The sequence below is a fragment of the Ischnura elegans genome, chromosome 12 (assembly GCF_921293095.1).
Source record: "Ischnura elegans chromosome 12, ioIscEleg1.1, whole genome shotgun sequence".
Taxonomy (NCBI): Eukaryota; Metazoa; Arthropoda; class Insecta; order Odonata; family Coenagrionidae; genus Ischnura; species Ischnura elegans.
The window spans coordinates 60,715,600-60,738,360 of record NC_060257.1 but is presented as its reverse complement, the minus strand read 5'-3'; the positions used below and the strand labels follow the sequence as shown (position 1 = coordinate 60,738,360).

At 39.7% G+C, this 22,761-nt stretch overlaps 1 protein-coding gene across 6 annotated transcripts in view; it reads left to right on the top strand.

The window, feature by feature from the left end:
• The window catches only part of LOC124169842 (multiple C2 and transmembrane domain-containing protein), a 251,284-nt gene that overhangs the window by 208,433 nt on the left and 20,090 nt on the right, over window positions 1–22,761 (top strand). For 5 of the 6 annotated variants that reach the window (XM_046548628.1, XM_046548629.1, XM_046548627.1 and 2 more), the window contains one exon: window positions 21,941–22,089. In XM_046548628.1, the coding sequence (XP_046404584.1) occupies window positions 21,941–22,089 (149 nt within the window). Of the gene's footprint in view, window positions 1–13,900; window positions 16,005–21,940; window positions 22,090–22,761 lie in introns of those variants that run through there. The other variant, XM_046548630.1, reaches the window with a different exon arrangement.

Genomic DNA, 22,761 nt, shown 5'->3' with positions numbered 1-22,761 from the left:
TAATATTAAATTTAAATCTTGGAGAGTTGGTAGCTTTGAAATTACAACTGTTCCCTAGCATCTGTCATTCGGCAGAGATGACCTGTGTATGAGCTATCGATTTCTATCCTATGTGCTGGGCCATCCATGCCCAATCCACAACTCTTTATTTCGGAATTCGCTTTATCGATCCTGCGGAGGTAGTACCTGTTCCTTAAACCTCCTACGTCCCATTATTATTACTATCACGTCCTTTTATATATGTTTGAAACAGGGTCCAATTGACTCGTATGTTCTCTATGAAGTTCGTCCATTCGTTGTTCATATAATCCCCATAGAGTTAGCACCAATGTCCATATGTACCTTCGCGTCCAGCACTTAAGTAATGTCGACTGCCAGATCTAGTGCTCTGCTGCGCATACCCCTTTAAAGAAAAATAATTTGCTTGTTCTTCTTTTCATCACCATCATCATCATCACTTGTCAACAATCCTAGGATTGGTTTGACGCAGCTCTCCAATCAATTCTCCTATCAGCTAATATTTTCGCTCCTACGTATTTCTTCTTTTTAGCATCCTTCTTTACGTGTTCCATATGTTTTATTCGAGGTCTTCCTATTCCGATTTTTCCAACTACTTGTCCCTCGACAGTTGTCTATATTAGGTCATCATGTCTCAAAATATGGCCTGTAAGGTTGTCTTGTTTTCTTATAAAGTTTTCTGTGAAGCTTGTCTTCTCTCCTACCCTTCTTAGGATTTCCTCATCTTCTTTTATGATTCTTTTAATTTGAAAAAGTTTGGAATCTTGTATATTTTACGCCATCGCCTTTTTTTATATATTTTAAGTATTCAGCAGGTTCATGGGACATAATTTTTGCCAACGTTCTCAGAGGAAAAGAATCCAGACATAAGTTTTTTAGGCGGAACATCCTGGGTAGTCAGTAGTTCCATCCATCAGTGTTGGCTATATGGAATGTGCAGTGAGCCGTTACTTTATTTCCGCCCGCCGCGCCGTAGCCATGTGGCTACACCCTGCCACACTGGGCAAATGAGACTTTTGATGAAAAACTGTGCACGAGTTTGTTTTAAATTTGTTACAAAAATGTTGCTTAAGGTTATGTCAACCTAATCCGTCCATTAGTTTATTTTTGAAGCTGGTAGAAATAATCACACTTTCTGAAAAAGACGGCTTAAATTGAAATTCCAATATGGACGCCTCTTTTCTCTTAAATTAGATGCAATTATAAAGGCCGTTTTACACGGGGCACGTACTTGAACAATCTGCCGTGTGTTCGAAGGTGCAGTCAAAATTGCGTCGTGTAAAGCGGTGAATTGCTAGAACACATGCGAAAATGCGTGCATGTGAGACGGCAAAATAGCCCCAGTTCTAATTTCGTTCATGCATTCGCGCAATTCCACGCCATTTTAGAAATCAATGCAGTTCTAACCTGCACAATTCCGTGCCCCGTGTAAAACGGCCTTAACAGAAGTAGAATTGTAAGGACTGTGAAAGGATTATTTTAACTTCCCTTTATCCGAAAATAGGATTTCCTTGAAGATGTAATCCTTTTCTTATTATTATTGAAGTATTCTACCTATTAAGGTAGTTTTGCATGGAGGTTTCACGAAGCATTCCGCCAGTTGACTTCCCTCGTCTATTCAAAATAAGGCCTGCTGCCTTTCATTCTATCTAAAAGTCCTATTCTCTCCCTTCCTCTCCCTCGTTTACCCAACATTCTACCCTCTAACACCTTAACAAAACTTTTCCTCGTAGATTTTGAGGTCAATATTCCTTTTCCCCCCTCCCTAGATCCACCACTGCAAATGCAAATACTATTTTTCTTCCTTAATACCTCTGGGGTGTCATTCTTTACATTCTTGCCACTCTGGCATTACTATTTTACACTTTTGAAAGTAATCCACCTCAGTTGGCGCATGAAATATCAAGAGTGCGTCTTAATTATGTTACTTTTTGTTGAAAGTCTGGAGCAGCTCCTTCGCGGGTGATAGCAAGTCCTGTTATTTTTTTTTACCATTCCCCCGACCGTGTGCAAGGCTCTTTTGAATGGAGTACGCCGCAAACGAGTACCTCCCAGAGGTGAGGATAAACTTTACTCGCGCAAGGGAAAAAAATAAAGTAGGCAGCAGACGTGACCCGGGACACCACTGAATAATAAAATGGGGAAAGGTTACATTATTTTTCGAGCTGCTATATAGTCGACCACTTGGGATTCCTCTCGGCTTTGGAGGTTAAAATAAAACACTGTCGCGCCGCGGAGGAGAAGAAGAGAGCGAGGCGTAACGAAGCGCGTGTCTAGGCTGTCGGAGTGCCTCACCCAAGGGGACTACATAGAGGGGGCCCGATGGGGTAGCTTCCTTCATCAAAGAAAAAAGGCATTGATTGCGATTCGTTGCCCACCGTTAGTGTATTCATAATATACAAATTATTTGGTTTTAGAAGTCCCAGTTTAGACGAATGTCAATGGTCAATTTTAACCTCATTTTAAAAACGCCAGATTGGCGGCAGTGGTGTAGCCAGGGGGGAGGGTTCCGGGGGGTCCTGACCCCCTCCGAAATATGAAAACACAATTATTTTCCTTCGCAAAAGAAAACGAAATATTTAAAAAATCATGAATTAACAAAATATAAAAAATTAAGTTTTTTCTATTATTAAAAGTGTTTAACTAAGTTTAAAATCCATTACTTAGCACGGTTTTTCAAAAATTCTCCCCCCTGGTTTTGGACCCCCCCTCCCCGAACGAAATTCCTGGCTACGCCACTAATTGGCGGCCATGCGATGCCACTCCACTTGACGTCACAGGGACCTAGATGCTATACGAGTAGTCACGATTTTTACATCGTCTGAGATTACTAATGCATGTATGAGGTAGAGAGCTCAGGGAAACGCCTCTTAACAATCACTTATTAAAATTGCCTATGGTCGGAAAATTTCCTTCGTTTGATAGGGTATTAATAATCCTTGTTTAAGCCAAGCGCTACCTGCTAGCTTGGTGCTCTGCTACCTGCTAGCAGCCTGCATCGTAGCGGCACTCATAGCCTCGCACCAAGGTGGCCTCACACGGCGGCAGCTGGAAACACAGAATGACGTCACACGGGCTTTTCCCAGCATTCATACCTAGCTGTCGCGTTTTCGCGCGTTTGAAATTTTTCACTTTTCTTTTAATTGCGATAAATAGATATCGTCATTTAAATATCGAAAAGCGTGAATAACGTACTCCAGGAGTAACAATCTTTCGATTTAGGCAATAAAAATATAAGATACCACAAATATAAAAAGATACCAAAAGAAATATAAAAAAAAATAAGAAACCACCCTATTATTGTGAACGAGGCTAATGGACTTGATAATAGAACTCATAATAATTAAATTTTAATTTAATTTTTTAAATTAATTTATTTAATTAATTATTAAAATTTAAATTTAAATTTTAATAATTTTCCCAATCAGTGAGTACTACTTTATATTGTACTACTTGTTTCTGTGTTTCTTCGTGTATATAATTTTTTCCTAATTTCAAAGTCATATTTTAATTTGGGTAAACTTGTAACCAATCTATGTTACTACCCGACCGTCTTGTAACTTCGTTTTAATAATAATAGATTCGAGTTTTCTTTTACGTATCCTTTACACAGCTTATTTTATTATCAACTCGCGATCAATAGCGGATAAATCAGTACGGATGATTTTCATCTTTGCATGGCATGATGCTCTCTGTGGCCTTAATGATTATCTGACTTTGGCGTCGTTCCATCTCGGCTTGCCACCTTTATTTTTTATTTTACTAGGGATATAACTTTTAATAGCTGAATTTACTTGATAAAGAAAAGATTTTCAAGCAACCTCTACATTTAACTCTATTATTGATTACACAAACAAAACGAACGCAATGATAATCGGGCCGTATTAAAAATCATAAAATCTATTATTAAAATAAGACTAGATAATGTTGTTTGTAACGACGAAACGCGTTGTGTAATAATAAAACTTAGTGGAAATATTGGAATTATTATTTATAATAATATTAAGAACTTTCTCCATATTGTGCCCAACATCATACAAGATACCTATTCATAAAATATATGTTACCTCCCGACCGAAATGGTCGACTTGTAACTTTACTTTAATGATAATAATTTTCTCACGAAACTCGGATCACTCTGTCCGTCAGCGACGATAGTGGCGACTTTTTTAAACCATTTCATTGCGGTGTGGGTGACAACACATTTAGAGGCTGTCTTGAGGAACCTCTTTCGTAATAGTCGTGCTCTCGACTTTGGGGTAAAATAAAACACTGTCGCTCGGTGGAGAGGAGGAAGAGAACGATGCGTAACGAAGCGCGTGTCGCGTCTGTCGGAGTGTCTCTCGCCTCGGAAGTGGGATTGAGTGAATGCCACAGCTCCGTGACACGTCAGCGGACCAATTCCATCGCCTTGGAGCACTCCCCTCTGACCGCGGGCGATGGCAGCGCCGAGACGGGCGGAAGTGGATGGCGTGAAAGTATTTGGCAGCCTTGTGAAATGTTCTCGGTTTTGTCCTTGGGGTCAATGTAATTAGAGGTGGTTGTGCAGTTAGTGGAGCAGCGAGGGGGTTTTGGGGGATAAACCCCCCCCCCCCCCCCAGAGCTTAGAAATTTTTTAAGTTTAATCCATTTCACTTAATTGGATTAATATTACTCACTGAAAAGTGTAAATGTCAATAAAATATCCCTCAGAAGGCCGTAAGGCCCGCACCCCCTGCTTATCCTGGCGGGTATTCCACACCCTCTGACACCCTAGTCTTTTGCGCCTTAATCCCCCCCTAGCCTTAATTCTTAGCTGCGCACCTATGTGCAGTAGCCTAAAGGTGCGTTTACACTGCGTAACATGTTATATAAAACAAGTTACATGTAACACATTTACGAAAAAGTCATGTTTTTGGTTTCCCACACGAGGCGGGAAACCAAAAACTTGTTGTACCACACGAATTTTTGCTTTATCACACAATGTTACATGAAATATGTTACAGGGATTAATAGGGTTTAAGATGAAGGAATGTTTAAATCAAATATACAATGTAATTCCCTGTTTACTTTTATGATACTCGCATGTGATTTACAGACAGCCGGCGTCCATATTGAATTCCCGTTTCGCGCCCGTGTCTTTCCGTCTGTGGGCTTCTTTCGACCGGCCTCACAAAAAACTAATTAGGGCAGTGTCGTAACTATGGGGGTGAGGGATGAGGGGATAGATCTCTCCCTTCCCCCCCCCCCCCAAAGCCCCAGAGAAATTTAAAAAATATTTGAAACTATCGTCTAGTTTTGACATACAATAACTGCATCTGCTTAAAGTTAAATTTTAATTGCCAAAATTGTGTCACATGTATTTACTTGGCATGTCATTTTTCAATAATTTTCCCGGAAACGCCTTTTCTTGATGGGGGGTCCCATCCCAGGCCCCATCATCCCCCACCCCCAAAGCATATTCCTAATTACGTCGCTGAATAAGAGGCAGGGCCGGCCCTAGCAGGTGCGGGGCTAGGGGCGAACCTTCAGTGCGGGGCCCTTCACTTAAAATATTAAACTCTATACCTCATCTATAAACTCGAGCATTTTGAATCCCTACCACTCTCTGGCTAAGTATGAGTTCCCCTCCCAAATTCAGACTTGGTAATTACGCCGTTATGATACCATCACGCAGTTGAGTTCAAAATAGTATAATACAAATAAAATTTATAATTATATTTATTCATAAAATTATAACGTAAAATAAACATAAAAAGCGCGCTTTTTCAATAGCGTTTTCAAAACTATCGTATATTTCAATTTTTTTCACGAACTCGGGGCCCCCCAAAGCGCGGGGCCCGGGGCGGTTGCCCCGGTCGCCCCGCCCTAAGGCCGGCCCTGATAAGAGGCTTAAGTTATTGCAAGCTTCATAAACGTATTTGTGACAATTCGATACCGAAAAGGAGCGGGGGTTATCTTCAAGATCCTCATATTCTCAGAATAATAGGATGTAGCTATATGGCTAAAGTGGAAGGAAATTGGTTGAGATGCCCAATGCCGAAATCCTTTCGACAATAGCTCCGAAATTCGTCGAGAAAAATCGTGCCGTCTCCTGACGCCTTCTCCCTTGACTTCTCATGGCCGCGGCGGATCTGAAGAAAGGGTGGAGTGGGTTGCAGGAAGGATTTTTTCCGCTCCGGCGACGCTTCTTGCTCGTCACTTGCCGCTTTCGCCCTTGAAAGACGCCGCGGGAGTTTACTTCCCGTATCTGCCGACAGAGGCGGCTCGGGCGAAATATCGTTCTCGCTTGCGTCACGAAACGTAGTTCATTCGAGAACGAGGAAAGCGGAATCTTGAGATATGCCTCGCTCACGACATGCACGACATAGCGATTTCTCGGCTTGCTTCATGTCCATGGCCATACTGTGACTAAATTGTGAACCTATCATTCTTATTATGGGGCAATTCCATTTGTGATGGAATTACCTTTCGAGAAAACAATGCGATAGGATATTTCAACAAATTGTAAAATACACTAAAATTGCAAAACTTCTAGCTGTGCATATGATCAAAAAACATTTATGAAGGTGATTTTCATATGCAGAAACAAAATTTATCATCGAAATACCTTCTAAATATGCCCTAAATTTACATGTGACGGAATTATTGCCAGGTCAACCTCCTAAATGTAATGATTTCAAGCATCTTCAATACTCTTTGAATCGAAGTATAATTTGAAACTTTTAATAAGACTAAATAATTTTTCAAACACCGATTTCATAAAATTCAAACATTTAGCTTTTGATTTATCAAGATAAAATATTTCCAGCCTAAATTTTAATGTCAGAGAAAAAGTTGACATTTTCATGGAAATGCCCTATGGTAACTTTAGTTGCGTAACGTAAGAATAGATGAATTTTGAAACGGAAGCTAGAATAATGGAAATGGATGGGTAAATGTATAGCGATCATTTAAAAGTTAAAAATAAATTTCATAACCAGGACAACACTCTCAATGAGAGTCTCTCATACACTAATATCTTTAACTATTCTTTTTCCCTATTCTGTCGCCTGTTTCAAAATTCATCTCTTCTTCCGTTACGTTACCATGGTAGCTATAATAAGATAATTAGATTATATTTTATCCCTGATGATGATTATTATTCTTCGAAACCCAGGTCACTTTATTTAAAAATGAAGTGGTATAAGTCATCAAAGAAACCTTAAAATGGAATTCCACACAGTTAAAAATGAATTAGCAAATTTTGCCGAAACGAACTGGAGACAGACTGGCTGGGACAGGTGAAAGATAAATCTAACATACATTAGCGCTTATCCTGGTGGGTATTCCGTACCCCCACACACCCCGGTATTAGTTGCACCTAACCCCCCTTCCCTCCCCCCAGCCTTAATTCCTAGCTGCGCCTCTGATCATCGGTACTCTTCTTACGAGAAAACATAGGGCAAGTTGAAGAAATACATTTTTTCTAACAAATTTAATTTCCAAGAAATACGCATAGCACATTTGCTTTCTGCTTAATCATCTAGAAAATTGAACGAAAGCTAAGTTGAATGAAGGTCCACATATATGCACTCGAGTAATTGTTTTGTTTAATGCTGTGGTTTGAATACTTCCATTATACTGATGCCTTTTCCGCTTTTGACGTAGGTTAAGGTTTGAGGGAATAATCGGAGCAACCTTTGGTCATCGGTTTTCCTTTATAATAGTTCCTCAGATGACTTTGCTTAACTTATAGTCTTTCATTTCCTCTAAATTTAAAATAAGTGTCGGAATGGAATTTTGCGCTACGGCAATAGCAACTTTGACTACATAAGTTAACAGAGAGTTTAAAATGAGGAGTTGAAGCAGTATCTTTAACTTATCCTGGTGAATTTTCGGGTAAAGGATTCATAAACTCGATAATGAAACTTTTTTTCAATTCGAGGACTAACATTTATTGTTATCGTGTTGTACAGTCTCTGTTTTTTCTCGTATGATTAAATTACACTGCAGTATCTACCGTGAAAAAATGTCAATAATGCCTGATTGAGTTTTTAAATTATATTTTTGAGCTTGTCTCATAATTTTTTTGCCGCCGAAATGGAATTAAATTAAGTATTGATTATAAATTTGGTAAATATTGAAAGTAATGAACCTGTCGTCGCGAAAAAAACAGGCAGTGTACGTTCGGATTTTTTAAAATCACTACGTGGTATCGTATGATTACCGCAATATCTGCACGTTGTTTTTTTTCTGGCGCCATTCAAATATTTTCGTTTTCATTCGTTGAGTGAAATTTATCTTCAGGGTTGTTAAAGTGAAAAAGTTTAGCAAATTAATAACTGATAATGATATTTTATTGCAGTTTTTTAATTTTCGGTGTGTATGAACGTTTTTTAGGGACGAAAAAAAATAATCTGTCTGTTAAACTGTCTCATTTGATTGCTACCTAACGAGTTATGAGTGTACATATTTTCATTTCATAAAATTTTCGTGGGGAATGTAAACAAAGGTCTCGCATTGTTTGGTGGCATCCACATCTGCGTGGTTTGAGGATTCTATTACGCATTCGTCGGTTTATACATTAGCTCTTATATTACTCTTCCTACATTCTCAGAGCAGGCTTTATGTGCGTGCGAGAAGTCCTCGTGAAAGGAGCCTTTGTGTTGTGTTGCCCATGACGAGCAAAAATGGATGTAAACTTCAAGAATTCTGACGGCCGGAAGAGTGACGTGACACGGTATAAATGTAGGAGTGCGCGTTGAAATAGTCACTTGGCTGCGTAGTAGAATGAAATACCCATCAGCCAAATACGAGAACACATTAAGCAGATATTTTATGGATATGATCACATCAGAGTCAGTAGCGGATAGAGAAAAAACTCGAGGGTGGGGCGCAAAATATATCTTGAGTTGTCTTTACTTTCATCGTAATAAAAATGATCTTGTCACGGGCAGAGTACAAGAATTTTCATTAAAGTGATTATACACATGTAAAAGGCAATGCCATCCTATGATATATAAAGTTACAATTGTGGTTTTGCAATGTTCGGCAATACGGGCGGACCCGCAAGGGGGGGCGCCCGCCCGACCAGAAGTTTTAGAATGCAGTAAACCGTGTAAATTAATCTATAATTAATCTTTGAGCTTGAATAAACGAGAGCTTTCAGTGAGTATCAGCAATACGATTGCGCAATCTCACCCATTTTGGGATTAATTGTTTCAGACATTTTAAAATTGTACGTTTTCTTCCAACCTTAATTATTTAATGTCCTTAAAGATCTAGAGTATTAAATTAAATGTGTCGAAAAGGCTGGATACCAAAGAAAAACCGTTCCCATGGTAACCGAAAAGTTCATCCAAAAACAATTTTGCGTGACCATAGCTCAGTATCTAAGGAGTTGCGACCCCATGTTTATGGGACAAAAATGCTTAAAATTATCTCCCCTTCCACCTCCTGAAGTATTTCAGATTCCTCCTGAAACACCTTGTATAGTGTTTACCTCAGTAGTGTAAATATATAGCTTATATATTTGGGAAGTTATGTAAAAGTGACAAACTGTTGTTATCTGAAAAAATGACAATTTTTTTAATGTAAGATTTTATGTTAATTTTTAAAGGGAATGCACGTATTTCCTGCAGTGTATATTCTTGTACAACTAGAAAAATCAAGTATTCATAATTATCACTGTCGTGTAGCACAGTAACTAAGGAAATGGGACCCCATACTTATGGATAAAAAAGCTGAAAATTGTCTCCCCTACCACCTCCTGAAGTATTGCAGATTCCTCCTGAAACATCCTGTATTTTTTTTCTTGGATTTAAACAAGTTTGGCCGTTGCTAGTGCTGATCGGGCGTGTGTGGAAGTCGAAAATTACTCCACCCATTTCAATTCCTCGTGGCCGTGAGGAAATGTGGGCGTGTCATAGATCATCAATGGGGTCTAGATCATGATTGTGAATTCAAGGTCTATGGGGAGGTTGGCGTGCTATAAGCTATATGGGACGCAACGATTATCCAACAATTTTTTGCCGCTAACGTCGACCACAAAGAGTTCCACCTCATCTTAAGCATATATTTAGTTCATTTCTTATCGTTGAAAGAAATAGAGCAATAAATTATCATTTTAAATCGAAACTAGAAGTTTAAACGTGGTGGAAGAGTTCCATATTAACAATGATAACACTCGTTTCATTGTTGTTTATGTATTTGATAATGGGTTGATTGCCGAAACCGGTCGTATTTTATAAATACTTTGTGGGAGTCAGGAAGTGTTATCATAGCTAAAATTATCATTTTTTTCGTCCATATCTTTATTCGCTTTTCCCCCCTGAATGATATTCATTGTTTTTTTTGTATTCCTACGGGTGAGCGCAGTAAGACGGATCGGAATAAATCGATTTTTTTCAGGGAAATTTTCCTCATTCAAAATAAGGTGTGGCACTAACTCAAAATATGGCCACACAATTTGAGACCTCTATTCCAACCATTAATATTTAGTAGTCACCAATTCTACCGATTGGAGGCAACATAATGTTTAGAGTTGCTAATTGTAGTTCCATCGGGGGGCGAGCATAGAGAAGGGGGCCCGGAACCCCCCGAAATAGGGACGCTCGCCACTGATCATGTATACTACAATAATTGTCATCATCAATTGATCATATAGTATTACTATATGATCAATTAGTAATTTTCCGGGAAAAGTTTTATTGTTGCGACTCTGGATTTCAACTGCAATATAGTCAATATCAAGGTCTATACTTAGGATCTTTAACTCGCGACCCTCGGGCCGAAAGCGACCTGGCGGCAAGTTTCTTGCGGCCCCGAGAGGCTAAATAAAATATTGCATCGCGCCAAACAACATAATATATGTATATATCGACACACTCGTTAAATATAAGCTATGTCAAAAATCGCATTGATTGCTTGAAATTTTAGCCATTAAAGACAATTTCACTATGAAATTATGTTTTTTTATATTTTATATTTGTGAAGGTAAAAGTTATGGAGCATTGTGGCCTTCAGGACGACGTGAAATCGATTTTTGGCCCTAGCATAAAAAAAGGTTGAAGACCCCTGGTCTGTATAGGAGTTGAAACCCAGGATCGGGACAGTAAAATTTTTTATGGAACATTGCGAAGTGATTTATTCCGCACTATAGATATGTAGTACCACCAAGTGAAGCCTGTACACTTGATATATATTCCTATTTTTCTATTAAATTTTGTTCAATAGGGCAGAAGGAGAAATTCGCTCTGGAGGCCGTTTTTCACGGGGCACGTACTTCCACAATCTGACGTATGTACGAGGGCGCAGTCAAAATTGCGTCGTGTAAAGCGGTGAATTGCTGGAGCGCATGCGAGAATACGTGGACGTGAGATTGCAAAATAGCCCCTGTTCTAATTTCGTTCATGCATTCGCGCAATTCCACGCCATTTTAGAAATTAATGCAGTTCTAACCTGCCCAATTCCGTGCCCCGCGTAAAACGGCCTTTATATATGTTTACAAGGGCGTACCCAGGATCAAAACTAGGTGTGGACAAGCCGTGGTTGTTCAAGTTGTAGGCAATATTTAAGCATGGAAAAGGTGAATGAAGTCAACATTTGAGGAAACTGTAACAGCTCTTTATTAGTTTTTAAAATTATTTGCTTGAAAATATATAATTTTCCTTAAAGACATTTGCGATTTTTGCTTCTAAGGGGGGGGGGGGGAGGCAGCTGCCCCCTCCTACCCCCAGTGGCGCAGCGAGCGATGCGGGATAAAACCGATGCGAGTTTTGGGGGATAAAACCCCCCCCAGAGCTCAGAGAAATTTTTAAGTTTAATCCATTTTACTTAATTGGGTTAGTATTATTTATAGCATAGTGTTAGGATTAATCAAATATCCCTCAGAAAGCCGTAAAACTCACCATTTTGAACCATTATTCTTAAAATATTTCTGGAGGAGGGCCCCCGCAACTCTTGCTTACCCTGGCGGGTATGCAATACCCCCACACCCCTAAGTATTACTTTCGCCTAAATCCCCCACTAGCCTTAACACTAGCATACCCCACCAATCCTTACACCCTATTATGACATAGTAGGTCAATAGGGTGGTTGCCTATTATTTTTTTATTGCCTATATCGGAAGATTATTAATACTGGAGTACGTATTTCACGCTTTTAGATTTTTAAATGACGATATCTATTTTTCGCGATTAAATGAAAAGTGAAAATTTTCAAGCGCGCGGAAACGCGACGGGTAAGGAAATCTCTCCGTGTGACGCATTTCTGGTTCCCCCTCCCGCCTTGTGAGGTGACCTTGATCGAGGCTCTGAGCGCTGATAGGACGCAGGATGCTAGAGGGTAGCTGAGTACCTTGCTGTCTGGTAGCGCTTGGCTTAAAAAAGGTTTATTAATACCTTATTAAACGAAGAAAACTTTCCGACCTTAGCCAGTTTTAATAGGTGATTATTAAGACATGTTTCCGTGAGCTCTGCGCCTCATGCATGCATTGGTAACCTCAGACAATGTAAAACTCCTATCTACTCGTATAGAAACTAGGTCCCTGTGACGTCACGTGGAGTGGCATCGCATGGGCGCCAATCTGGCCCTTTTCAAATGAGGATAAAAATGGACCATTGCCATTCGTCTAAACCGGTATTTCTAAAACCAAATAATTTGTATATTATGAATACAGTAATTGTGGGTAACAAAACACAATCAATGCCTTTCGGTTTCTTTGATGAAGGAAACTACCCTATTTGGCCCAATATGACCATGTTTGCATAATTTACTCAAAATATTTAATTCCTTCCCAGTTTCTTTATTAATGTTGTTTAGAAAGTGTTTGGGTGGGTAGTAGAAAATTTAATTGGACGAAAAATATTAAAATTTTAGTTGTTCAACAATTTCTTTGGTGTTAGGGGAAACTAGCTTCCACAAATTTGTGAGTACCTATGACTTTTCATCTGATGGGTTTGGGAGGTACAATGGATTTCTATGGTATCAGGTTAATAAAAATTGCAGTAACAATTTGACAAAAAATCTGCATAAAACACACCGTTACATTGAATACCTACAAAGGAACATTAGAAAGGCTTCAAATGAATTTGATAGTCTGGTTCAAAATTACCCATCCGAATAAATGGCAGGTATAAGTGATGAGAATAAATAGAAAAAATAATAATTTCAGGCCTAACTTTTGCACAGTGGTAAACCAAACTAAATAATTAAATGTCATGAAATATGAGTCTAAATTTTTCTTCGTTTCAAAATAACCAACATTAATATTCTCTTTTGCGTCAAATTGACCCAGCCGGACATTCTAGTGTTAATTCTTAGCTGCTCCCCTACCTGTCCCTCGCTGGGTACCCCCATGCAGGGGCGCAGCTAGGAATTAAGGCTAGGGGGGGTTTCAGGCGCAACTAATACTGGGGTGTCTGGGGGTATGGCATACCTGCCAGGGTAAGCGGGAGGTTCGAGGGCCCTCCGCCGGAAAAAAATTTAAGATAAATGGTTTAAAATGGTGAGTTTTACGGCCTTCTGAGGGATATTTTATAAATCTTTACACTATTATGTAAGTAATATTAATCTAAATAAATAAAGTAGATTAAACTTAAGAAAATGTCTGAGCTATGGGGGGGTTTTATCCCCCAAAACACCCCCCTCGCTGCGCCACTGCCCCCATGTATGTTTACACTCAAGATGCGAGGATGAGATCGACGTGCTCATGTTGTTGTTGTGCCGGTCGCTACGACGCGGGGAGTCGCTAAACATTCCCATCCCGATTTCTGTTGTCCTCCCTTCTCCTCCCACGCTATTGCCGCCGCGGTCTCTCTCTCTCTCTCTCTCTCTCTCTCTAGGTCGACTCCCCCCCTTTCCCCGCCCTCCCCGCCGCCGCCAAAGCCAGAGGGGCACAGTTCGCCAACTGCCTATGCCAGTCGGTCGTTCGGCGGCAGCTCTGTCGGCGTGCGGGAAACACTGCTCGGTTGCTGGGAAATATAGCGCGCGCCCTGTGTCGATATCGCCCGGCGACGGACGGGTTTTTCCCGCGCGCGCAATCCGACGACGGCGGTAACCGACTGAACTGGCTTCCTCTGTCTGCTTCCCGCCCCTATTTGCACCCCTCCACCTTGGGGAGTACCCTCTGAATCATCGTTCGCACACTCACATAACCTTTCCCCTCCCCAACCCATTTAGATAAGTCTTCTCCGCTTTCCCGCTAATACGAACGTAGTCCTCCCGTGACGTCACCTCCCTCCTCTCCGGACCTTTACCGAGGGCAAGGGAGAGAGGGAGAAATCGATAGCCCGCAGCCCTTTTCTTCCCTTTCCCAGCGAAAACATCTCCTTCCCGCTTTTAAAGAGGGAGGAACGCAAACATACAGTGAGCCGACGTTCTTCCCCGGCTGCATCGTCAACAGAAGAGCGCGTGCAAGCGTTCCGGGCTGGCAGGAAGAAGGTATCCTCTTCCTCAGCGGTGACCAAGGAAGTGTTTATATGTGTTCCCTTCGTGTTTACTTGGAACGCAAGCTAGTTCCTGGATCTCTAGCCAATTCCCGGATTGATGCTAATGGATATACAAATCTGTTATTTGTGCGTCGAGTCCTGAACGCTCTTGGATAAACCCAAACGGTCTGAGAAAAGTTTAGTTCGTCGTGGTGTATAGTGCATATCTAAACCTGTGAATCTGAGGTTTAAGGAGTGTTCTTCCTCCGGCTTCTTTCGCGGATACCTCGAATTTTGTGTGCTAGCGTCGTGTTCACTGGAGTTAACTAAAACGCCATATATTGGTGGGAATGTGAAGTTGAAGGAATCCAATGCATCCAACTCATTCCGCGGAAGCCTCAGCTGTTTGCGTCGTGTTTTCATGATTCTCACACATCGTCTGTCAGGAACGTGAGGCTGCAATAACCTTCATTCTAAAACTTCCGCAATCACCTGGGCTGTCTCGTGTGTATGCGTCGTGTCGTATCTGGTTTCCTGGTTCGCATAATAGGAATGTGAGGTAACAAATATTTTTCCCGTGGACATCTTGACGGTAGCCTCTGCTGTTTAGATCGTGTTTTCTTGATATTCCTACATCGTCTGTTGAGAATGTGAGGCTGAAAGAGCACTCGTCCTATACCAAACTTCATCTGCAGTCACCTCGACTGTCTCTTGTTTATGCGTCGTGTCATATTTAGTTCCCTGGTTTGCCTCACAGGAATGTGAGGTAACTGCAATCTCGACCGACCCGTGTTCCCTCAAAAGAGTTCTCCCGAGCTTCTTCGTCCGCCTCCTGGTGATGTGAGGCTCCTCTTCCGCTGCCTATGAGCGGGCGACATGGAAGTGGCCGACGCCGGCGCCTTGAGGAGAGTCAAGACCCACTTGTCGCGATTCGGGGACCTCTGGAGAAAGGACGATGACCCTTGCGAGGCGCTCGATGGAGCGTGCCCGACTGGGACCAGCTCCGCCACTTCCTCACCCCGGCACTTGGGCAGCTCGCCCCTGCACGTGTTCCGCCGGCTCCAGCACCGGAGGGGATCTGGAGGCGAGTCGGAAACGGACGAGGACCACCACGCGAGGTCCCGGAGGAAAGCCGGCGGTGTCGCCGCTTACACCGGCGGCAGCGATGCGTGCCTCCTGCTCTTCGACGAGCACCCGAGAACGTCCGGGACTCCGAGGGGGGACGTGGTCGCTCCAGTACCGGACTCCGAGGCCAGGAGAAGGCGGTTCTCTGGCGGGGAAGACGCGGAGAACGAGGGTGACGAGAGCGACGCCGCGTGTCGCGAAGATGACGGGAGGAGAGGCCGCAGGAGGCGGTCGAGGAAGTCGTTCTGCGCCCGGAGGGCACAGACCATCTCAGAAGGGTGCACGACGGCTTCGGAGACGGAGCACCCGGCCCCCTTGAGGCTAGCGGGGGCCAGGGATTGCGAGGATGGCGCGGAGGCGGAGGTCGGGGGCGAGTTGGTCGCCTGGGACCCTTCGGCGTCCCTGGACGGTGGGGGAATATTCGAGAAGTGGAGCCAAAGGTTGAAGCAAAGAAGTGATCAAGTTCATAGGGTATATATATATTAATCCAGTGTTCCTCTTATCGACCTCTTGATTTTATAATTACTTTCAAAATAACGAATATAGGTCAATTTAGGTACCCTCTGCCAATGGTTCGTGATTTAATAAATTATATCATCAGGAAAGATTTAGTGCCTTCCCTGTGAAAAGACTTCATAAAATGTTCTCGGGATCGCCACCAGGTCAGGAACCGCATAACTGCTGAAGTTTCGATGTCCAACTCAACCATCGTCCTCAGGGCTGTGAGAGAGCCATCATAGGGCATTCAGGGCAGTGAGCTCACAGCCCTGAGGACGATGGCTGGGTCAGACATCAAAACGTCGGCAGTTTTTCAATTCCTCACCCGGTGGTAATCCCAAGAACATTTTACGTATATCATCAGGACTACGTGAGAGGCTAAAAGCATGTATAAAATATAGGTTAGCGATTAAAACTTTGCTTTCCACTGTGTTTATCATATTCATAGTAGTTTTACCATTCTGTAACATTATCAATTGGTTAATACAAATTTTATTATGTATATACTACATAATCAAAAGTTGAATTTTACAGTTTGTAATGCTACAGTCTAGTGAAGCTAGTTTTGAATGAATACCGTTCATAATCACGGTGGAATGTAAATTTTTTTATCATTGCCTACTCTATGAAATGGAGTATTGGTCAACTGCTCATCGTAATTGAAGAGCGAAGGATGGAGGAATTTTCCAGAAGTGGAGCCAAAGGTTTTAGCTAAGAAGTGATCAAGTTCGTAGGTAAATATAGTCACACTGTGTAGGGAAACTAGCTGTGAAGAAATAATGTATGATAATACCATAACAGATGCAGATTTTTCAATCATTACCTACCCTTTAAAATGGAGTTTTGGTCAATAGCTTGTTTTGTTAGAAGAGCGAAGGATTTGATGTCTTGGGGAATATGGTGGATAATTGTCTCACTGTGCGCTCCTTACTTTTTTGTGTAGGCCTTGAATATGATTCCAATTCAGGCTTTGCAATTCAAATTTTCCAGCTTCAATTCGTAGAAATCAGTGATTTCACTCATAGTAAAAATAAGCTGGGTTATTTTAATCAAATTTTAATTCAAAACAATGAAGGATTGAGAATTTATGGTTCTGAATTCCTATAATTGACACGATATCCGCAGTGTCAAAACTACTGTTGTTTTGTATAAAATTTTGTGGAGGAGAACCCGCTATCAGTCTCCTGTGGTTAGCTGCTCGTTGTAATTGTTGTGAGAAGGATGTGGCAAGTGTTTTGGTTATGTATAGAACTCCGATGTGCCTTGGAATTCTCGTTTTGCATTTTGGAATCCAGCAACTGGTAATGATGGACCTGATATTTACTCCACAAGTAGCTGTTTGGGTACACTTTCTCACTAGATGAATGGCAACGTGAATTGTGAAATATTCAGTTAGGTTAAAAGTTGTTAAAGTCCCTCTTTGTTTCTTTCACACTTGCAGTTTGCAATTACTAGATTGGTTTGGTGAAAGACCTCTATTTATCTACACTCTGAGTTTTTCTTTTTATTTCTGCTCTGGATATTGCTGGCGCACTTTCTCAGTTGTGTCAAATATTGCTCCCTTAGCCTCCCTCGATATCATACCCTTTCTCCCATTCCCATCATGAACACTCAGCCAGGCTTCATGGTATATATTTCACCAAAAGAGTGGGTTTCATGGAGATTGAGATTCAGACGTCCAGCAGCAAAGGCATACATTATCGGGACCGTCACATCCAGGGAGCATAGGCAGTATGCCACACACATTTAGGTGTTAACGATATTCATGACTCCCTCTATGCAGCCTTTATTGCAGCAAATTAATCTGCTATAACTTATTCATCATCTAAATATTGTGAGAGTATAATTCCATCAATGATCACCGAAGTAACTGTAATGCCGGAACAAGGATTTTATTCCGACTTCATAGCATTCGACTCTTCTCTTCGTCTAAAAATATTTCTCCCCAGCATTGTTGTTTGTTCGTATCATTCTGGTTGTTGATTGGATCCATATTCTTCAGTTGACTGCGTAACCCAATGGTGTCCATCAAGGCTGTTATGAGCTTTCTTTCAGATTGTGGCATATAACCTGTCTCACAATTGTTATCGTGTGTTGGATGATCTGATTAGCATTGGCATTCTACCAAGATCCCTGGCATAAGCAAGTAGGATGCTTCCATGATTTCCCACTTCTAACTTATATTCTCGGTAAAATTACAAAAGAGGAATGTTAGAAGCCAATTAAAGTGAATTGAAATCCTGACATGTATGTACAACTGTTTTCGGCAGCTTGGCAGCATTTAGCTAAGACAGTGACTTAGCGAGTGAGGAGGGTTATGGAGCTCATGTCCCCTTGAAATGTTTGTAAGATACAGAAGTAGTTGCACTAGTTCTACTAGTCTTGTCCCAATGGTTTGATCCAACCCGATTTTGAGTAGTATGTATGTATAATTCGTTCAAGTATCCAACTCACCGCTAATACATCATGCCTGTGACATTCATGTACATTGCCAAGTCTAATGACAATTAATCTTCAGGTGAAATGTCTTAAAAGATAGTTCAAAGGCTATATTTCTCTATATGTTGACTCAAATCATCTTTCATCTCATGGGCATCAAGAGATTATTGCCCAATCAGAGGTTTTTCCGCTTAGCGAAGGTTATCTTCTTCGTTCTATAGACTCATTGGTATACTATAGTTATCTTTCATATTAGGATATCTGATGTAACATTTGTCTGTTCTCGGGTCTTACTCAGAGTTCGTAAATTATTTCCTCTGTTTTTAATTCAGGTATTTTGCTGTATTTCCTATGTTTTGATAAAGAGTGTTAGGCTGTTCTATTTGAATGAAAAATCATCAAATCCCTATCATACTTTTGAGTAATTTATTACGAAATCAATTTCTTAATTCTATATTAATGTTTAATTATAAAATCTAGTTTATGTTAATTTGTGGCACAGAAATACTTCGATGATTTACAAAGCACTTTCTTTTTAGGTAATTAGTGTTTATTATTAATGTTTAGATTCCTGTAATTACCAACAATAGATGATAATCTGTATATACTACAGTTACTAGTTATTAACCCGTAAATGGTGTATATCCCCTTGTTTTCTAAAATGAATTTTAATTAGTGAGTGTGACCCTGTAATCTGACCCTCAATTTTATTTCCCTTTTTGTGTCTTTTAGCTATACCTATCAGAAATTGCATTACATTTATTTGCATGCTGCGTTATGGTGTACCTGATCCGTAAGAAATTTTTAAACTTTTTCCAAGCATACTTTGTACTGAACATGAATTTTTTTATTCGCATGATTGAAGCATTTTTTTATTCACCAAGGAATGGGTACTTGTGACATTAAGTATTCTTTCTGGATCCTACAAAAATCCTTAGTGGTTCCTTAGTGTTTATTTACCATAGCATATGTTGGCACATAATTACCTGTATTAATATTCTTACTCATCTCCCAGTATATATTCTTGTACTGTCTCTAGCATTGCCCACACTTTGTGCGTAGGTTTCTGTGATGTACTGTGTGACTGTTGTGATATTGCAGGCTCTCCAACCATTCTCTTTCACTTTCAGGAACAACAGTTTAACAACAGCAATTACGCTTTCATCTTTAAATTAAAGGCTAAAACTTTTAACTAAAATTAAACATCAGTGACTCTTATAACTCTTGTCCATGGGCGTACCCAGAATCAAAACTGAGGGGGGAGGGGGGAAACTAGCGGGGATCATTCAAGTTGTTACTTTTTTTGCACAGAAAAGGTTAATGAAACCAAAACTTTAAGGAAATTATGACTGCAATTTATTACTTGATGATTTTCTTTAAAAAATAATGATATTTATTTTAGTTCCTTGTCTTATACCAATGTCATTTTTCTTCAAAAGGAAAATTTGTTCATAATTTTTGTTTTGAACTAAATTTATTTTCGCTTCTGGGGGGCGGTTGCCCCCCCTCCCCCTTGCTTGATACGCCTATACTCTTGTCCCCACAAATCAACAAACAAGATTGGAGAATCTGAATTCTCTTACCAGTCACTTCTGTTTAACCTTTATTCCTCATTTCCTGGATATAGACAGTTACTTATACCACTTATTTTATAAGAGCGCGACCCGGGTTTCAATGAGTAATCATCATCATCAGGCGCTAATTATAATTTGTTTAACAAATAACAAACAATAACAAATTATAATTAGCGCCTGATGATGATGATTACTCATTGAAACCCGAGTCGCGCTCTTGTAAAATAAGTGGTATAAGTAACTGTCTATATCCAGGAAATAATGGAATACCACAAAGTTAACCAAGAATTAGTGAATTTTCTTTATTCCTCATGCTAGGAATTTTTTAAGGATATAAATAAGGATTAGTGAAGGCCTTGCAAAAATCTTAGTAAATACATTGTGCTCATTCATTTTTGAAGATCCACTTAGGCATGTCCCAAACGGAAACAACAAGCTTATAAATGAAAAAAATTTGACTCTGTTAATAGCTTTCATCTGATGCTGAGAATCATAGTTGGCAAAGTGAAAATTTTATACTTTGAGGGGTTTAGATGTAGATAATTTTAATCATAAGATGTGCTATGTTGATTACAGTGAAATCAGCCAATTAATATCCAAATATGGATATTTACCATCACTAGGTACTTCTGGATTGTACATTTTATATTACTCTGGTAAAGCCTATGTAATTTTTTTGTTTTTACAAGCTCAAAATTTAAGGGATGCTAAGTTTGTTACTTTTATTGGATAAGAATATTGATTATATTTTCTTTCCCGAGTCGATAAAGTTAAATTCGTTTCATTCAAGGTTAAACAATTCAAATTGAGGGAATACTAAAAGAGATTATTATTATTACATATTATTTAGTAAGGTTTGGATAGTAAAGCTTGATACCTTTCTCGGAAAATCTTTGACTTAGGGCAGTATGTGGAGAATTTTCAGTAGGTAATTCTTCATCAGTGCAGTAAATTATGGGAGGTTTTAGTTAATGAGATTATTTCTGAGTCCATCTAATTTATATTCACTCATAAGTAAATACCTACTCTTTTCCTGTATGTATTGCACAAATTCATTCAAGTTAAAGTAGTGGCTGATATTGCCATGCAATTATCTTGAATCATTCTATTTCACCATCACTTCCATCACTAAATTTCATGGCTAATTATTATATAGTTGCATGGCAGGTGCATGTGAATGAAATCACAATACAGGTTACCGTACATATCAGATGAGTAGGTCTTAGACTGCAGTAATCATGTGCTCAAGCACTAGAATGTTAACTTACAAATATTAGTTGAGTTGGAGATAACCACTCCCACATTATTTGGTATTTGGTTTGGGGATATTGAAATTCAAAGAAGAACTCTCATATCTTTTGTGTACAGATAATTAAAAGAAGCTTACTAGTGTATACGTACAAAAATATGAGAGTTTTCTATAATGATGCACAATTTTGATTATTAGTGAATCTTATGCTTTATTCATGCATTTAACGGTGGTATCAAACCAACTACCTGCGGCATATTTTTAATAAATTTGCTATGAAAACACATTTAAAAGCTGTTTGAAGTAGTCATGCTCTCCTATGTATTTGATACCTGGAAATTAAATTTCATTGTTTGATATAAATTTGATCCTGATATAGATGCATTAATAAACACTGAATTAAGTTGGCATTTGTATGCCGAGGTAGTACATTTGGTACCACTGTTGATGAAATAAAAAAATCCTAGATACGCTTAAAAGAGAATGTCTTGGTGATGTTTAGGAGACTTAACAATCACATCAAGTTGCTCTGTATTGAAAATGCTCTGCTTAAGATCACTTGTTTATTTTTACTGGCTTAATGGCGTGGGCTGTCATTTCTTTCTTCAATGATCCACTGTCTGTATGGTGTCATTTCTCTTTTGCAGTACTTTCAGAGGAACACCAAGTTATCAGATGTCAATCGTCGGCTGAAGAGTCAAATATGGAGTTCAGTTGTCACCATAGTGCTTATAGAAGGGAAAAACCTGCTCGCAATGGACATGGATGGCCTCAGTGACCCTTATGTCAAGTTCAGGTGTGGGAGAGGTATCCATCTGCTCACAAATTCTACACCTAAGCAGGGTATTAAAACATGAATCTCCTATAAACTCAAAAAATTATTTAAAAAATTCACAATTTATTCCAAAATTATTTTTTTTATTTTTTTTTTGCTTTTGGTTACGTTACTTTTTTTGTGTGTGTTTTCGTTCACATATTTATTTTTGCCTTGGTTGTAACAGTACCAAAATTGAGCCTTCTAGAACAGTAGTAGGCCATTTTTCTTTAATATTTCTTTGATGCGTGACCTTTTCAAATGTTTGGTTTTTTTGTGTTTTTATTACGATCATTCATAAAGGTACTGGTACCCTTATGAAGGAATTCAAGCTTTAATTTTGATAGTTGCGGTGAAAGAGTTGATCATGTTTTAATCCTGCTTTGTCTTTCATGATCACTAAAATTACTTCTTTGAATACCTATTGTACAAGAAGGCTCAATTATTTTTCCATGTACAATAGTGACAGTTTACATTCACTGAAAACACTACCTGCCACATAGAAACAATCCCTTTTGTATCTCACTGTGAAGATGTAGTTTAATGTATCACTTATATTGTCACTCTATTTCTTGTATGTGTGTTCCTATGTGTATTGGTGTGAAATATTTCAACTTTTAGCAGTATAGTATTAACCAGAGTTCGGTTTTTATA